This window comes from Hippoglossus stenolepis, chromosome 17 (assembly GCF_022539355.2).
Source record: "Hippoglossus stenolepis isolate QCI-W04-F060 chromosome 17, HSTE1.2, whole genome shotgun sequence".
Taxonomy (NCBI): Eukaryota; Metazoa; Chordata; class Actinopteri; order Pleuronectiformes; family Pleuronectidae; genus Hippoglossus; species Hippoglossus stenolepis.
Window position 1 is genome coordinate 12571928 of NC_061499.1, and position 18033 is coordinate 12589960.

The 18033-nt window shown below is 39.5% G+C and overlaps 1 protein-coding gene and 1 long non-coding RNA gene across 2 annotated transcripts in view; one reads left to right on the forward strand and one right to left on the reverse strand.

Moving 5' to 3' along the window:
* The window catches only part of LOC124855026, a 72089-nt gene that overhangs the window by 16008 nt on the left and 38048 nt on the right, over positions 1-18033 (forward strand). The gene's annotated exons all lie outside the window — the stretch shown is intronic.
* The window catches only part of calcr (calcitonin receptor), a 55758-nt gene that overhangs the window by 6255 nt on the left and 31470 nt on the right, over positions 1-18033 (reverse strand). Inside the window, exons 2-18 of the mRNA XM_035182999.2 lie at positions 17390-17455; positions 14710-14857; positions 14254-14361; positions 12633-12721; positions 12362-12521; positions 12122-12232; positions 11896-12008; positions 11322-11394; positions 11078-11188; positions 10842-10954; positions 10336-10501; positions 10127-10237; positions 9786-9898; positions 7809-7900; positions 5586-5712; positions 927-1080; positions 123-183 (exon numbers count right to left, since the gene is read on the reverse strand). Of these exons, the coding sequence (XP_035038890.1) occupies positions 123-183; positions 927-1080; positions 5586-5712; positions 7809-7900; positions 9786-9898; positions 10127-10237; positions 10336-10501; positions 10842-10954; positions 11078-11188; positions 11322-11394; positions 11896-12008; positions 12122-12232; positions 12362-12521; positions 12633-12721; positions 14254-14361; positions 14710-14857; positions 17390-17434 (1895 nt within the window). The 5' untranslated portion in view covers positions 17435-17455. The remainder of the gene's footprint in view (positions 1-122; positions 184-926; positions 1081-5585; positions 5713-7808; positions 7901-9785; positions 9899-10126; positions 10238-10335; positions 10502-10841; positions 10955-11077; positions 11189-11321; positions 11395-11895; positions 12009-12121; positions 12233-12361; positions 12522-12632; positions 12722-14253; positions 14362-14709; positions 14858-17389; positions 17456-18033) is intronic.

Genomic DNA, 18033 nt, shown 5'->3' on the forward strand with positions numbered 1-18033 from the left:
GCCTCCCAAAATACACACGCACATGAACGGCTCTGCTGCACGCTCTCACTCACTGCCACATCCAGCCGAGCACATGTGTAAACGTCTCCTGTTTATTTGCAGAATTCTGGAACATTACTCACTTGTCATCAAAATACTTTTTCCTTGCCACGGCGTGGATGGATGCAGGGACTAGTGGAAAGCCTTGGGCAGGAGGAAAGAGACGGCAACCATATGAGGTCTTGAGTGAACTTTGTGAAATTCATTTGTCATTTATGTAACAGTAAAAGTGTGGTTAGCTTAGTCAGTAGAGTGTTGGTCTTTAACTTCCTCATCTGACAAATGATGAATATTGTTGCAATTATTCTCAGATGTGGAGCAACTTTCTCATCCTCATTTATACAAACTGAATAATTTCCTAAAGCAAGCCTGCCAATTTTGAAATCCACACCCTATAATGAAAACCAAACCAAACACTATATACTAACACATGAATCCATGTACAGTTCATTTGCAGACGCTGCTGGGGCCTTTCAGCATATCGGCCACAGATGGACCTGACAAACTGGCTTCACTCCATCCACACACACACACACACACACACAGACAGAGTCCTGAAGGTTATCCACCCATTTTTAATGATGAGCATCCATTTAGTTCCATCGTCTGCTTGTTTGACAGCCTGCACTCATTATTCCTGTCCTGAGCAAGGTGAAAAACAGGACACGCGCCGCACTAAGCGACAGGAGGGACAATAAAGCCGTCAGCACGTCCGGGTTGACGAGCTGTACGAGCGCTGCGTGGTTATGAGTAAATGGTGGCAGCTGGATTGTGTCCCCTCTTGTTGAAATGCAACGCTCGGTTTTCAAGCTGTGATTTGAGTCCAACATGGATGTGGAAAGGAAAACAGAAGAAATCAGCGTTTTGATCAAGTACAGACGACTCACCCCAGCCCAGGAGGTAGTACCAGTGCAGATGCTGCTCCTCTGCAAACACAGCCACCACGATGAGTGTGTGCAGGTAGATGCCCTCACACAGCATCCAGAAGTAATTGCAGCCCAGCATGTACATGTGGAAGAAGTGTAACACCTTACAGCCGACCTGCAGTGACAGCCCAAACAGAAACGGTTATTTTGTTTAATTTTGACTTTTTTACACTGATTGATTCCGATTAAGATGATGCGATTTAAGTAACCATGACATCATCTCAGCAGGAGACAAGAACAGAGCCGAGCAGATATTTCACTAAATCATGAGCCAGTGTAATGCTCCTAAGGCTGAGATGATGTTTACTCATTTACCCCCTCTGGATGTGAGCCGAGATGGAAATGAAGCTTTGTATTTGAAATGCTTTTTGATTGTGTTGGTCTTACTTTTCACAAAGAAGTTAAAAACAAGGCAACTTTCTGAAAGTGCATATTAGTACAGTGCTATACCATTTTCTGTGTATGAATCCACCAGAGTGCGGCAACATATCAACACGTCTCGTTGTGTTTTCTGTTGCTTTGATTGACTCGTTATTATAATTTCTTAAAGGAGACTATTATTGTCAATCTTATCTAACCAACGCCTGCTGTCATTACCAAGACACTTATGGGTGTTCCATGAGCTGTAATTCCTCAGATAGCTGCCAAACAATGGCTTCAATGAACCTGACTATCCCCGGAGTCTTATCCAAAAAGTCTGAAAAACTTTTCCCATAAAAGGTAGCAGTTTGTCAGTGGCATATTTTGATGTCGGCCCTGTTGGTGATTTAGGGACCATTGTTGTATATCTTTGGATATTAGTTACGCAGACGTGTTTTTGAAACATTTTTGACAGGCATCTCTGCGGGTTCTGTCAGCTCTGATGAGGGCTGTTTGCTTTTCCCAGTTCTGAGAGCTTGCAGCAAGTCATCGAGAATTTCATGAAAACTGCTGCAAAACAATAAGGATTATTTTCAGTCTAACTTCTCAGACAAATCAAATTCATACTGCAAAGCACATTTTGATTGTTCTATATAGTATCATTAAAAAAAAAAACCAATATGTTCCTTTCTTGGATTCCAATGCTTCCCACTGGTTTTGATGATTTGGCACACAGCCGGTCTAATTCATATGTTCCTGGCTGTTTTTCCTCTTGGTATAAAACTATATCGAAACGTTGGAGGGATGTCCCAGAAGGATCAATGTTAGCACCCCCTGCAATCTACTCTACACATAGATAATGTTTAATTTATGCTTGAAAGTCTGATTAATATGGCACAGCATTATTAAAAAGTTGAGCTAGTCTTTCCTTCAATAACAGGAGAGACATTATAGAATCCAGCATCCTATCAACAGACATGATCACCATGCTGTTAACGAAAGTACCACTTCATTTTATGCTCATGATAGCCACAGGTGGTTGAATAGTCATCAATAACATCAGCATACCTGTGTTTTCATTTACTATCTGTATTTGCAGGTTATGTAAAATCCTGTTCAAAGGTAGGACCATGACAGCAAATCACATGATGGGCTAACATTTAAATATCTTCTTAACTGGAGAAGAGGTGTTTTGCAACACAAACTTAAATCACTGGTTCTCGGGGTCATTAAATTTCTATTTGCTGATATTTTTAATGCAGTAATACTTGTGATATTTGCAGTGATTATACCTTCATCTGGTGGTTTTGTGTGACTGAATTGTCTTGTAATCTTTATATATAATTAGATTTTCATCTCAATGAGCCCTCTTGAATAAGACTATTAATTAAAAGTTCAACGTTTCCCTAAAATACATGTTTGGAGAGACTGTAAACACTAGAAACCGTTGTATGAATATATATTTTTAATATTCACACTGGGGTTTCAGGTTCACATCCTGTGTTAAAAGAGCATACATGCGGCGACGGTATAATTCAGATATGCTGGCATCACTATTAACTGCTGCTCTCGGGGGTCTTCTTAGCTCAAGTAATTCATGTCTAAACTTTTAGCCATGTGTCTCCCGCACTTTCTTACCTTTCTCTTTCCAGTTGAGGAATCTCTACTATAACAGACAAGGACAGAGTCGGCTTCAATTACTTTTCACCAATTCCGACCTGTTTTGCTTCGCAGCAAGTCAAGGTTTGTCTAAAGTTACTGACAATGTTCTGGTTTACAAATCAAGCTGCTATAGATCATGTAGATGTTTCTCATGTTTTCAGCCTCCCCCCTGGTTTGACATAAGCTTTGGGGATTCACTCCTCCACTGTGCTGGCTGGCTAAACCCACAGTTTGTAAGACCAAACCAGAGAGAATGAAAAAAGCTTGTTTTCACTGGGAGAGTAAATCTCCACCGCAATCCGCCATTCCTAAATCACCAGCGCGACAAACAGGCTCATAAGTGTCACTTTGGCAATGACATTTCAACATGCTTCCCCAACAGACACCCGTGAATCCTAACCAATGGTGCTTGAGATGTTTTTCCTAGGCTTCCTCTTTAAACCCAGGGCCTTGTTGATCTGATCAGAGCTGACATATATAAATCAATAACCATATAGAGACAAACAACCATTCGCACTCTCACCTACATATACAGGCAATTAAGACTCTTTGGACTGTGGGAGGAAGCTGGATTATCAAGATGAAAAACCCACGCAGACACAGGGAAAGCAGGCAAACTCCACACAGAAAGGCCTGGACCTGCATTTGAACCCAGAACTCTCCTGCTGTGCGGCAACAGCGCTAACAACTGCACCACTGCGCTGCCGAAATATATATTTCCTCACTTTGATGATGAAGGATGTCATTCCTATCTGCTTCTTGGACAAGTTGGGAGTTGGTATGTGACTAAAGACGACCGTCGGGATGTGCCAGACGCAGCAGGACACAGAAGCAAACCCAAACCGCAGCTGTCTCTTGGATGTTTGTAGTGACGCTCCGGCTCAGAGCAGACTGAGGCTAAAAGGATTGTGTGAAATGTGAGCCAACACCACAATCCTATCTGCTGTATTTGTTTTGTTTTTTGTATCGCACTTTGATTATCTGCTTTTTCATTCATCTCTAATTTTCACACAATTAAATAAAGAAAGGACGTTTTTTTTTTTTTATTTGAATGTTTTCAGTTATTTTTTTTCCAACAGGAAATATTCTGACATCTTGTATTAACTTGGACTTTAAGAACCCGCGTGTGCTCAATTTTATTCAGTTCTACATAAAAGCAGAAAATATATGGTCCTTTTATGGAGTTGGAAAAACTCTGCAATAACAACTCTTAAGAAGCAGAAAAGCACAGAGTTAACAGGCTTTCATTATTTTGATTTCCAAAAAGGAGTGGTTCTTGAAGAGCAACACATGAATTTATGCTCAGTCCTGATAGCCGGGCATTCCTACGAGAGAGATTTATCATGTCTACCTAAGCAGACCTCTGGGTTTCAAAAAATTCACATAAGGCTTTCAATGTGGCTCCAAAACAGAAGAGAAGGGAGAGAGCAAAGAGAAAAAGTCTGTTGACTCTGCAACGCTGCCCCGATGTAGCACGCTGAGATGAAATACTAATTAGCATACACTTAAAAGTCTACAGACCTATACATATTTAAAATAGAGAGCAACTATATCTAAGTTTAGATTCCTTGCATTGCTTGGCTTCACAAATCAAATGGATTTTAAAAAGCTCACCAAACTTTTTTCGTGCTTGTATCCTTGTTAGGTTTTGCATAAATTGTGAATGCATTTGTATCTCATTTAAAGACGGTGGAACTAATCCTCTTCCACGCTCTGTGTTCTGCTAACTGGGTTTTTTACTAACACAAGGTTGTAGGGATGCCAGTGCTGGTCAGTGGTCGGCCCATCACTGGTCCAGACTGAACTATCATAACAAATATTGGACTCTAAGTAGAGGCCGACTGCTAATGATTTTTAGGGGCCGATGCTGATATGAGGGTAGTAAAAAAATGTCCAATACTGATAAATCTCCAATGATTCCGAAGACTTCGTTATTACCTTATAACAAAGTAATGTAATTGAGGCTTGATATTTTACCGTTTAAGTAGAAACAAAAGAAAACACAAATTAAAAGAAAATTTAGATATATTCTATGTAAAATTTAAACATTAATGCACATCCTTTCTGCATTGTTAACATCTTTTTAGACATTGTATTGATCATTGTAAACATCTAAATAACTATTAATCCACAATTTGTGTTGGACAGACTATTGACAGGTCTTCATATCGACACATCAGCAACTGCACTTATAAATCAGTCGGGCTCCAACTATAACATTCAGTAATAAATTGTCAGGCCTTTAGTGAAACAATAACTTTTTTTTTTAGCAGCATAATCAGGTCTTAATTTGAATTTGTTAATTTCTTTGAATCATGGCCAAATATCTGCAAAAGATTGACCTCATCAGCGGCGTTTTTTTTTAATTAACTGCAAATTGGAATATGGTAAACACATGATAAGTTAGGTAGTGTCTGAAATCTCATTTTGCTGCTCACTAATTTGGGAACAATTGAGAATCTAGGTAGAAGTGAATGGGTGGTAAGGAGATTTTAGACCCAGACTGCATTGTCAGCATGCTAGCATTGTCATTGTAAGCTTTTTAGCCTACTGATGTTGGCATTTAGCTCAAAGCACTTGCGGTGTGTACAGACTCACCGGGTTTCTGCCCACCACTTCAGGATTGTTGACCACCGCTACAAGGTAGATGATGGTGAGGGCGGAATTGAGCACATAGGAGCAGAAGAGGTTCTTGTGGAGGGTGATCCTCTGGCAGCTCAGACTCCTGTGTAGAGACCGATGCCATCATTAATCTTGAAACACTGCCAGTCATAATTATTAGAAAACAACATCAACACATTGGGAATTAAATCATCTGACAAATAAATACCAGACATTAAAGAATCTCATTTAATCTCACGCTGATATTTGTGGTTGGTGGGAAAAGAAATCCCTGGGATCAATGAGATAGACTGCTGCTAAGTACTCTACTGTACATGAAAGAAGGGCTGTTAAATAATGCATAATGGGTCCCACGGGTGCTTCCTCATTACCTTGGCTGGCCACTCAGAATTAATAGCACAATGAAAAGCTTGACAGGCAAAGTGAAAACAACTATTAGAAGTCATTCATTTCCAGTAGCTTTACTGTTGGCGGTGTTTAATCATGTTTTAATTTCAGGGCAGAAATCAAACGGACTGTGGAGTTTCAAGTCGGAATGAAACTTGAAGCAAATATATTTCCCAGAATGTAGCCTCTCATAAATATGACCTGTACAGTTTAAGAAATGATATCCTATACTGCTCATGGCCAATTTTATCATTGTTGAGTCATAACCCCCCGAGACACACGTAAAAGAGGAGGAGAGCTTTATTTTCTAAAGACTAAAAAGACAAAACAACACTGCCCATTTCCACTGTCTCGTTCACCCTCAACCGGACAAAACAGGAGACGTAGAAGCGGCTGAATGCCTATAAAGAGTATATCGAAAAGGAGATGTCAAAATACAGGTCAATCCACGCCTTGGCAGTATTTTTCACACTGTCACCGCTCTGACCGGCTTCGTATGGGCCGTTCAACCAGCTCCTGTTTTTCAACGGCATCCTGGAGTATTTTTATCTGGGAATCATGACAGTTTTGATGTAGAGTCATAAATAACAGAGTTCAGCTGTACACCACCACATACCATTGTAAGACTCACATCTGGATCTTGTAAGAAACATTAAGCCTCCAATATTTTAAGTGTCCTGACTATAAATATTCAAAGTTAAAAAGAAAAAAAAAAAAAAAAGGAGTTATTTGCCAATAGCTTTTTCACTTTATTTATTGAGATCTTAATTTTTCTTGATGAATTGTGAACGTCCCACTGAACTGGTTGTGTAGCTTTGTTAAGCGTTTGTCTCTCAGTGGGTGATGGGGTTTTTTGTGATCATACACCTGCCCGGAACATGGCCTCTGGATTTATGAGTGTGTTTAAACGCACGCAGCACAGTGAGGGTCTCGTACAAGATCTGTTCTGGATAACGGCTCCGTTTAGGAGGTCAGCACCCGTCACCACGTCAATTTTTACAACTGCAGTGTTCTACAAACGCAAGGCCAACAAAGTAACTCATCCAAATATTGTTTCAGAACATAGTTATTTTTTCCCCTCAGGCTTCATTTCAGTTTTTTTTAACCTTAGTGTATCATTAAGAAAGATATATAGCTGTAGTGAAATGAAGTCTTATCTTTTTCATTCCCAGATTCCAGGGACATTACCTCAATATGATACCTGTGTTTCCTTTATCCACTTTACCTTGAACTCTTATCTAATTGAATTTCAACAGCAGAGTCTGTAATTAATTAATTAATTCTGCAATCGTGCACTTTCCCCTTCTGGGATTAGGGAGTACATTGGTATGAACATCCTTAATGAGCAATGCAATCAGGTACACGCCTTTCTAATAAGAGTAAAGCACACCAACACATTCAACGGACGTCACAGCTTACCAGTTGTGAATCCTAAATATCCATGAAATAAATGGTGCTATACGACGAAACCAAGTTGGCATGAAATTAGTGAAAGTAAGATTGTGTATAAATTACACTCGGAGAAGCCGAGGAGCTATTTTCAGGTGTAGTTTGCATAAATTTGTGAAAGTGAGTATGAGAGTGATTTGCAACTGCAGTCTTCAGTGATAAATTTATAAATGCTATTCATACTGAAGATGATTGAGCCTTTCAGTGTAAAACTGCCCTGGATGAATCACTTAATGATCGTTTCCCTGTGACGAACAGTATCAGCCATTTAAACCATCCTGAATAATCACTTTCACAACCATGTGCACCATCCATTGTATTGTCACTGTGATATACATGGAGGACAGATCCTTAGTCCATTACCTGAAGTAGAAGAAGATGGCCAGAGAGATGAGCAGCGACGCTGTGGATAAAGCGTGACCCACGATTGCCATGTAAAAAAGAATGTACGCTGACTGCGAAAAAAAAAGACAAAAAAATTATGACATTATTCAGTTTAACAAACAGGGAATAAGAAATCTTGGTTGGGTTTTGCAGCCTCTGCTTTTACATTAGTTGTTTTGGCATCACTTCTAGTTTCTGTAATCCATGATAAATGATGATACCGCTAGAGCCGACTTCACTACAGAAAAAATGCATCACCCACACAAATAATCAGACATCAGTCTGTATTGATTCCCCATATTCCAATTTAACTGTCATATTTAAACCAGTTATTTGTACGTGAAAATGGAGTAAATACATAAAGTAAAAGTCTTTCATAAGCATCACTTTACTATGAACAAGGGAAACCTTTTAAAAATGTGTTACTCCTGTTTTCTTTTTCAATATTGTAGATAAAATGTTATGTAAGAATGGATAAATAAACAATTGCAATCATTTTAAGCTTCAAGAATGAAACTAACTACTTAGAGAAATTCTGATATTTATTTAGTACATACTAAGCAATATAAACCGATGCCACCATAACATAAATAAAATGATGAACAAAGAAATCTGGCAGAAAGTGGTAATATTATCTAGCCACATATTAAAAAATGAAACCAATGTTTTCATACCTCAGTTCATGTTTTGTTCCTAACGTGTAAAAGATATTAATAAGAGTAAAAGTTGGCATCACATCAACAAAAATAATTTGGCTTTATTTCTCTTTTGAATCTTACTGCTGAGACGCTTTGTTCTCTGAAGTATCGTGAGGTCTGGAGGCTGCGTCAGCAAAGATCAGGTTTCTGTGGCAACTGATGCAGCAGCTGATCGCTGGTTTAGTTCTGATAGTCTGACTGACTTTTTGTCCTTCTCACAGTTTTGCCAGAACAGCTGTTCCATCTGTCTGGTTCGACTACTGGATATAGCTAGGGGAAATTTCTCGTAATCCTTTGCAGAAGTTTTGTTCACAAGTCTCAGGTATTTACAATTGGCCAGTGTCCTTGTTCCAGATGGAGGAGTGGAGTAGCGTTATTACTATGTATATGGATATTTACTAGGCGGAAAAAAACAACCACTTTTGGTACTGTTTAGTATATAAACTTGATTTTTAAGAGACAAGCTGGATAGGGACTTCATAACATCAACATAAAGAAGAAAGGGTTGCAAAGGGAAATCCCCCCAAAATATCTTTTTTGCTAATTTTGGTACAATTTAGGCTGGTGCAGAGTTTGTGGTTTTGCACCTACCTTCACAAGCAAGAAACATGATCATATTACCATGTAGTGAAGCATGGATAATACTGATTGAACCATTTAGAATATATTAAACTAAAAACTGTTTAAAAGTCGTGAGAAAATGAAAATTCTCCTTTGGCAAAATACTGAATTGAGCTCCCTGGTGTCTTGGTTTGTCTGGTTTCCATCTGGAAACACTGTTAGCAGCTTGGCACAGCAGCCTGGTGCGTTTGGTGATGAGAAGGCGTTAATATGTGTTGATGTTGAGACACTCACACACTGTCTGGACCTGTCTTCATGTGTTTATAATGACAGAATAAACCGAGGGAAAGGAGGCTTGTTTTTGTGGCACCATAGAATATGCAAAGCCTGTTGAACTCTTTTACCCGCCTTTGCTACTTGTCGGATTAAAACTCAGTTGGTTCATTATAAATCCAAATCATAGCTGCAGTCACCAGCTACTTTCTATGTGTAATTATTTCTGTTGGGGTCTGATAATAATGGTGTCTAGAACAATATTTATGTGCAACTACGTCAGAGCTATATTTCCAGTTTCCACATTTTCCCATACTGCAAATACGAGGGGATTCTAGGAAACCAAAAAGATGCTGACCCATCTCACTGTGGCCAGCGTGCATCACAACTATGATAGCAAACTACTTTATCTTAAATAGATTACCTTCAATTTTGCCTTGGTGTTTTCGTTGCAGAGAGTGTAGTTGGACCAGGTCCTGTTGGTGTCCGGGTGGCGAAACCACTGACCCTCCTCCCCACAGTACTTAGTGGCCCTTTCTGCAAGTAACAATTAAGTAATAAATATCTGTAATGTATTCTCAAAGAATTTCCTGAAATCCATACAGATCCTCGTCCATATAATTTGGTTCCATTAGACTCGGTTAATAATTCATCCTCAAAGTGATTAATATTTTATGCTCCAACTTCTTTAAAAACAGAGGATCAGAGGGGAATTTATCACGAGAGATTTCCCGAGTACAGCAACTCCGGAGTCTCCCTGCTCACCTGTCGGGTCAAAATCCACAAAATAATTGGGGCAGTTTTGAGACGTGTGCGTTCCTGCCGGAGTATCGCCCCAGCAAAGCCAGCCATCCCAGTTACGACTGCAGTGAATCCCTAAAACAACAAAGTCACAGGGAGAGTTAAAACGTCCAAAGAGCAGTAGCACAATGACAGAAAGTCAAGGCTTTGGTTCATTGAGATCTGACCACTACCTGATTTGTTATAAGGTACATCTCGATTCATTTTCTCAAAGCATTTGTACTGGCTGTCGAGGATCTTCTTCCGCACGATTTCCTGTTCTTGGGGGTTAACTGTGGGGCTGACCGTGGCTTCATCAGCGGGCTGATCCTCAGCGCCTCCGGAGAGCTGGGCAGCTACCTTCATTTTAGTGACACGCACACACAGCCGCATACATACATAGTCATTATCAGCCAGGATGACGCAATGAGCAGTGAAGCAATAGGGTGAAACGTATGACACGCAATTATGGCACATAATTCGACAAATTTCCTCAGCAAATCATATTAAGCTGTGCATGTACGACCCTGTGAAATCTATGCTTATCACTATATTTGGTCTGAGGTTTAGTAGTGGAAGCTGCACACATACTCTTCATTTTCTTACAGTGGTGGGGGCCGCATGCCTTCAGCTTGCAGAAAAAGACATCAGTACTGCTAAGATGAGTTGATTATTAGATATATTGTAAACAAGAGATAACCTTCAACTTCTCCTTAGTGTTGACAGCACACAGTGTATAGTTAGTCAATGTGCTGTTGGTCTCTGGATCGCGAAACCACAGGCCGTCCTCTCCACAGTACTTAGTTGCCTTGGCTGTAAAAAGTGATAAATCTATATTTAGTTACAATTTCTATAAATCTATATTCTATACATTTTAGATTTTGTTAATAATTCCTTTATCATGAGAGCTTAACAAGTCTCACTGTCACTGCTTACCTGTGGGGCCCAAGGCAAAAACATAATCAGGGCAGCTCTGGGAGGCGTAGGTTCCAGCTGGAGTATCATCCCAGCACAGCCAGCCATCCCAGTTCCGTCTACAGTACAGACCTGCAGCGGCAGCAGCAAACCCAGGAAAAAGTATTACAAATGTTGACAGGCCTCTTGCTTGTGCAAAAGTGAACTGTAGGAATCACATCAGAAGAGTTGCACAGAAAAGGCTCAGTGGAGACAGCATCAGTACCTGAAGTGTTCAAAGGTGGATCTCGATTTATCTTGAGGAGGCATTTGTATTGATTCTCAAGCATTTTCACTTCCTGTGGAAAAACAAACCAAGTCAAATTATTGATAAATAATTTTAAAATAAATTGATCCCTCACAAGCTCAGTCAAAGACATTAACTTATGCAAGTGACCATAGTAAACTCTTCAGCTGAGACTGAATTGGTTCACATTAGTATCCTAAACTATTTTGTACCTTTTGTTAATACGGATCAAAATCATCGTGTGTCTGATCTGATCTACTGAATGCCTGTTAAGTTACATCTCTATATAATGTACCATTTTAACTCTGCTGTTTTTAAATGCTGTTAATTTTTTTATTTGAAATGGTTTACATTTGAATTAGTTCATTAGAATTTGGTGGCAGTTTGTATTTTCAGATTTTCTGATAAAGTGAAAACCCTACCATACCTGCTATTATATTATAACTGTTAACAGTTGTTTTTTCTTTTGATTAACATGTCCCAAACATGAAGGAAGATTTGTAAATTACAATAAGTACAAAAGAGGTAATAAATTACATGAACAAAGCATTACCCTTTGTCTTTTGTCATGGGTGGTAGCACACAGTGTATAGTTGGTCCAAATCCTCTTGGTCTCTGCGTGGTGAAACCATTGCCCGTCCTCTCTGCAGAATTTAATCACCGTTTCTGTAGAGAATAATTATGAGATTAAATCCCACCTCTTTAAATACTCTCAGCACAGGATTAAAGGGGAATTTGCCACAAGAGGGTAAAATGATCTTCCTGCTAACCCTGCTCACCTTCAGGATCTAAGTCAGTAAAATAATTTGGGCAGCTCTGGGAGGCGTAGGTTCCCGCTGCAGTATCGTCCCAGCATAGCCAGCCATCCCAGTTACGACTGCAGAACAGACCTGCAGCAATAAAAACAAAGAAATGTTTACAGGTATCTTTGTTATAAAATTGTCCAACATAAAAACCCATGTTGATATAAAATATAAATATGTTTGTTGGTGGATCATAGTGACGTAGTGGGCTAGTACCTGATTTGTCATACGGAGGATCTCGCTCCATTTTCTCGAAGCATTTCTTTTCATTCTCAAAGACCATTTTCTGAACATCGCTGCTTTTTTCTTTGTAGGCCTCAATGGCCTCAATGGTTGTCAACTCTCCTGCAGCGCCCCTCAAAAAATGGGGGATTTCCTTCAGAGAAGAAAAACTCAATGTAAAAATAGCGTACAGAGAAACGAAGGCTAGATTTGTCTTGTTCAAAGGGAAACCAGTATCCCAATATCAATGTCAGTGTCCAAATACCTGTAATTTGTCCTTTGAATCAGGCTGACATGTGGAACCAGTTTCTTTTACCCAGTTGCCCAATTTGTCACAATATTTGGTCACTTTTTCTGTAAAAGAGTAACAGCACAATCCATTAGAAGATTTTCCTGAAAGCTGCGTTTTATTGTATGAGATTACTTATTGTTTTTGATTGGGGTTCATGTCCCGTAAAGAATCTCTGTATTCTTTGGCTCTGTCTTTGTTTATAAGCAGTAGTACTCTATGTTGGCATCATCCAAACCCACACGTCTGACCCTGAATCATTACAGAACATTACAGAACAACTGTGATTGATTTAACTTGGCACACGTCTTCAAACGTTATGTCAAGCAGGACATTTTTGGGGTATTCTTCTGCCAAATTTTAAAAAAGTTGGGCTTAAAACCACATGTATTGTAGATCCACAAATGGGCAAAGAATGAGATCATATTGTTCCTGACAACACCGACCATTGCACGACTGCCTAGTCTTCTCTGACAGCTCATCTAGTTTTCAACAATCATTTCCAACCGTACGTCTCCCCCAAAGCCTCGAATCAGCAGCATCAGTTTTCAGAAGAGGAGCCATAAGGGGGACTCTTAATGTCAGAGGCATTTTGGGAAGATCCTTTATGAGCTTCCTCTTAAAAAACACCTCCTCTGTTCTCTCATTCATATTCTCTCTCCTCATCCATCTCTCTGGCTTTGACATCCCCATCTTTTGTATAATCCCTCTTTTCTTTGCTTCTCTCCTTTCTTACATACTCTGTTCACTCGCCTCTCTGTCCTCTCCCTCACCTCCCTTCTCTCTATCATGCTGCATAGCCTAAATCAGACATTTCTTGTCTCCAGATCTCTGCAACTAGACATTATTGAGCCTGGCTTTCCTCACCATGTAAACTGCACATATTTCTGTAAGTACTTATTTCAATTTAAATCAATTTCACAGTCAATTTGACTAATTAAAACATGTCAACATTTGACAAATATAATAGACGCAACGTACAGCTGGGGCTGATTAAAATGTCATTACTTGTGCAGGTATTTCGTTAAACCAAAGTATAGGACATAAAAATCCTGATGTAATTATAGTGCAAAGTCCAGGCATTGCTTGAAGGTATTATAGTTATTTCTGGAACAAATCCAACTGGTGGATATTGAGATATTTCACCAAATTTGCTGGTAGTGTTAAAGCAAGATTTTATGACAGTCGGCCAATAGTTGTTGAGATATTTTATTCAGGACTAAACTGATAGACTGATGGACTGTTAGTGTCATGTCTAGGGCAGCTAGCATAGCTTATAAAAAGAAGTGAGGAGTTATTGTGAACTAAACACTGTATATAAAGATAGACGACATGAATGCTGCCCAAAAGTGAAGCGTCTTGTAATTACATGGTTAAATTAAATAGAATTTCCTAAAATATGAGCTATAACCTCCCTGCTCTTCCTTTATATCATGACTTCCCCCTCATACACAGAGAAGACTGGTTCATTTTATTGTGTTGCCTGCTGACCAATTCAAACGTTGTGCAGAAAACTGGAAAACCTGAATTCCCAGCATTCTCGTTTCAGCCAGCTGTGTTTTGTGGATGAAGTGTAAGAAGTGCAAAACTGTCTTACCAGTCGGGTCCCGGTCAGGATGTTCTGGACAGTTTTGTGTTACAGATGTCCCAGCTGGTGTCTCATCCCAGCAAAATAAACCATCCCATATACGTCCACAGAATGTACCTCCAGAGGGGAATGAGCCAAAAAAGAAAAAGAAGTGTAATGACTAATCTGGATAGTTTCCAACACACATTTTGTATGTCTTCAGTTGTTTGTAGTGAGGGTCAGTGTAACATGGTTTCCCTACAGCCCATGAAAATGATGTTAACCCAAAGTTTCTACTCTAAAAGCCCTTGAACCAGTGCAGCAACCCCACCACCACCATTATCTCTAACAACAACACCACCACCATTATCTCTAACAACAACACCCGCATTTTGATCCCAATCTCCCACCTTACAACCCTGTGATTGTGATGCTCTCCCAGATGCAATTGATTTGGCCTCAAGAAGCCTTGTAATGACTTCTCACCGGTTCTGTTGTCTTGGTGGTCTTTGTTGGACAGCTGAAGACATTGGAATTGACCCTGGCTCACCGCCGGACTCTGTCCCTCTGTCATGCTCTGTCCACGCCTAAGTGATGGGTCTGAGATTGGCTCAGTCCCTGCTGCAGCCCTGTGCTATAGAGACGACATTAGCAGTGAGCAAAGGGCAGAAGAAATCATGCATAATACTAATTTGCATTTGGGTATAGTGTAGATCGGAAGGTGAGAATGTGTGTGGTGGTTGCTTCTCTGATCTACATTCCCTGGACTTTAAAAAGTAAGATAAAGCATTAATATCAAGAGAGAAGATTTTAGTCAAATTTGTGATATTTAAAAGTTTTTATGATGCTTTGATTAAGATATGCAACCTTACAAAGGATGAGCATCTAAATAGAAGAGTGAGCTTGCAAAGTTTCTGAAGCATCTTCAAAGCTGATTCGATGAGGATTTCACTACACTCTGAAATCCTTGCCCCTTTCCATTCATGTAAGTCATTAAAGTGTGTTCGGCAGCTCACAAAAGAACGAAGCATCAGTTTTTCTCAAACTGAATCTTATCTATTGTCTGTACCTGGAGGTAGCTTTAGAATTGAAGAAGCCCGCTGTGAGAAATGCCGATCTTGATAATGCTCACTGAAGTGATAAAGAGCCCATTTTGCTTTGACTTATCTCAAAACATTTTTGGCTCAAAATTAAGCCTCTCAGAGCGCCAGGCTCATCCACTCACATGTTCTGAATCATTTGAGGGTTTTTTCGTGCTGTGCCTGGGAGATTGTCTTCATGTGCTTTATCACAATTGAGATGAAAACCTCCTACCTTTGACTCTTTGTAGAAAGGAATACTCATGATACCAAAATATCATTCCTACCTGTTGGACAAAAGCATGCAAAAGGCAAAACCTTTGAAATAGAAAAACTGAGAGTGCTGTCCCATGTAGCAGTTTAGCAGCCGTACATATGATGTCACTCCAAGCATTGAAGTAAATGACGTCATACATACGACCACCAGGCCACCACCAGTATCGTCAGATGGATGAGAAAAAAGAAAAAAAAACGTCTCTCCTCCTTTAGTACAGCTCATTAATCCTCCTGAATCGACTTGACATTAGCACTCCAGCAAAAAACAGTCCAGAAACATGAAGCAGAACAGCAAAGAGACATCAGACACACAGCATTTGGCACAGGAAACTATCCAGGACCTCACTGTCTAGGCTGATGCTGAACAGCAAAGGAAACTGAAATGGCAAATTTCCATTTCTCTCTAACATTGAAGAATAGGGGACCATTTTTTTTTTAACGAGGGACCATAACTCAAGAAAGAGTATTTCTGAAGTTAAGGCTTTAAAAGAATCCTGAAGTGAACGTGTCCACGGGGACTGATGCTGACATCCTTGTAACCAGTTGGTAACAATGATAAGTGAATGGGGTCTAGCTCTGAGCATTGGGCAATTTTGAGCCCATGTGTTTAAAATATCATTTGTTAAAGGACGGTCATTAAGTTGATTTGTGTAATTTTAAAAGCAGCAAATCCATGAAAGGAAATTTCCGAACAGGATTTGATAAACTAGAACACCTTCATCCGACAACTAGGCATATTTTAAAAGACATGATTTTCACATATATTCTAAAACCTTTAACCAATGATTCATGAATCATGTAATTTTCCAAACACCAGAGCGCACTGTGAATATGGATCCATCCTCAGAGCTGAACTAGTAAAATAACGTCATAGGTTCTGCATTAAGATTTTACATTTTAGGTGGGCACAAACCACCAACGTCCACTCCAACCCCCAACACCTTTATAATAAATTCAGTAGATAAGAACACATATTCTTATACTTCAATATATGTGTGGGACCTTTTGTCAGGAATGTGTTGACCAATATGTCATTGTGCTCATATATTAAAACAACATACTTGTAAATTCCTACTTGCAATGTTTCCAAACACATCCATGGAAATAAATATTGAACATATATTTATGAGAATAATTATTATGTTCTAATGCAGAATTTTCAAGGGAATCGAGGGTTTTGCATGAAGTTAAGCTCTTGATTTACGTGTGTTATGGGAATTTTACGAGTTGCATGTGTTGCACTTCTGCTAGCTTGCCTAATCTTTTCAGTTAAAGGGACATTTTGATAAAATAACAAACTGTGTACAAATAATAAAATGTGTAATCGTAATGGTTAAAGTATATATATATGTACAAAATACACAACAGTTACACCAACTACAAAAAAAACAAATGGCAATTGTATTACTTTTTCAATTTGTGCCTATATCCACACAAAGAGGTAAAATTGAAGACGTCCTGCATATAATATGTGTATTAAAGTAAAAGTAGTAAAAATCAGTTAGAAAGTGGTGAACCCCCATGAACAAACATCATGTCATTGATCATACCTCCTCTCTTTTAGGCCATCCAAGTTTTTAATGAACAAGCTGAACTAATTATAAACTATAATTACTTTGAAAGTGTGAGTGAATATTAATCATGATATTTTTTGCTGATAAAAGAAAACCACTCGACCACAACACATTACATGCCTACAGCAGTTAATGAAAATTGAATCCTGTGCTCCAACAACTACGGCACACATAATGGACAAAATGAGAAACAGGACCTTTTGACAGCATTCTGCGAATTAAAAGATGAGAGCTTACCACCAGGAGAAGCCATAGGGTCCACAGGGAGCCCGCTAACTTCATATCTTCCTCTCACGGGCAAATCTGCAGGAAGGAAGAGGAGAACGACGAGTTAAAACGACCAGAAAACAAGATGCCTGCCGTGAAAGTGAGTGAACAAACAGTGTGGCTGTATCAACTCAGGATTACTCTCTCTCGGGAGAAGACCGCAACAGCAATCATTAATCTGAAATGCAAAACACTGCAGTAGAAGTGATGCAGTTTGTGACATTTCCCTCTGTGTGTGGGCATGTGTCAGAGAGAGAAAGTGTTTGCATACCAATATGTGAAACATCAGTATGATAGAGTAACGTAATGTTGTTTGAGGAAAATTAAGCTGGAAAAAAACACAAGACTGAGACAAAGTCAGACATAAATAGTTGATGGTTATCAATCGTCTTGTGCTGAGGCTGTGGATGAGCGGCCAGTTTAGTACCCGAGTGCACGTGAGATTAGAATTCACTCCAGGTCTCTTTGCTTTGGCGTGCTGAGTCCCTGTTGGAATCCCATCACTCCACAGTTTGAATAGTTAGGATGACTTACTGGTTGCTTTCCACACCCCACAGCAGCCCAGGGGGCTGGTTGTTCAGCAGACACATATGCATAAGGAAGTCATTGAAGTC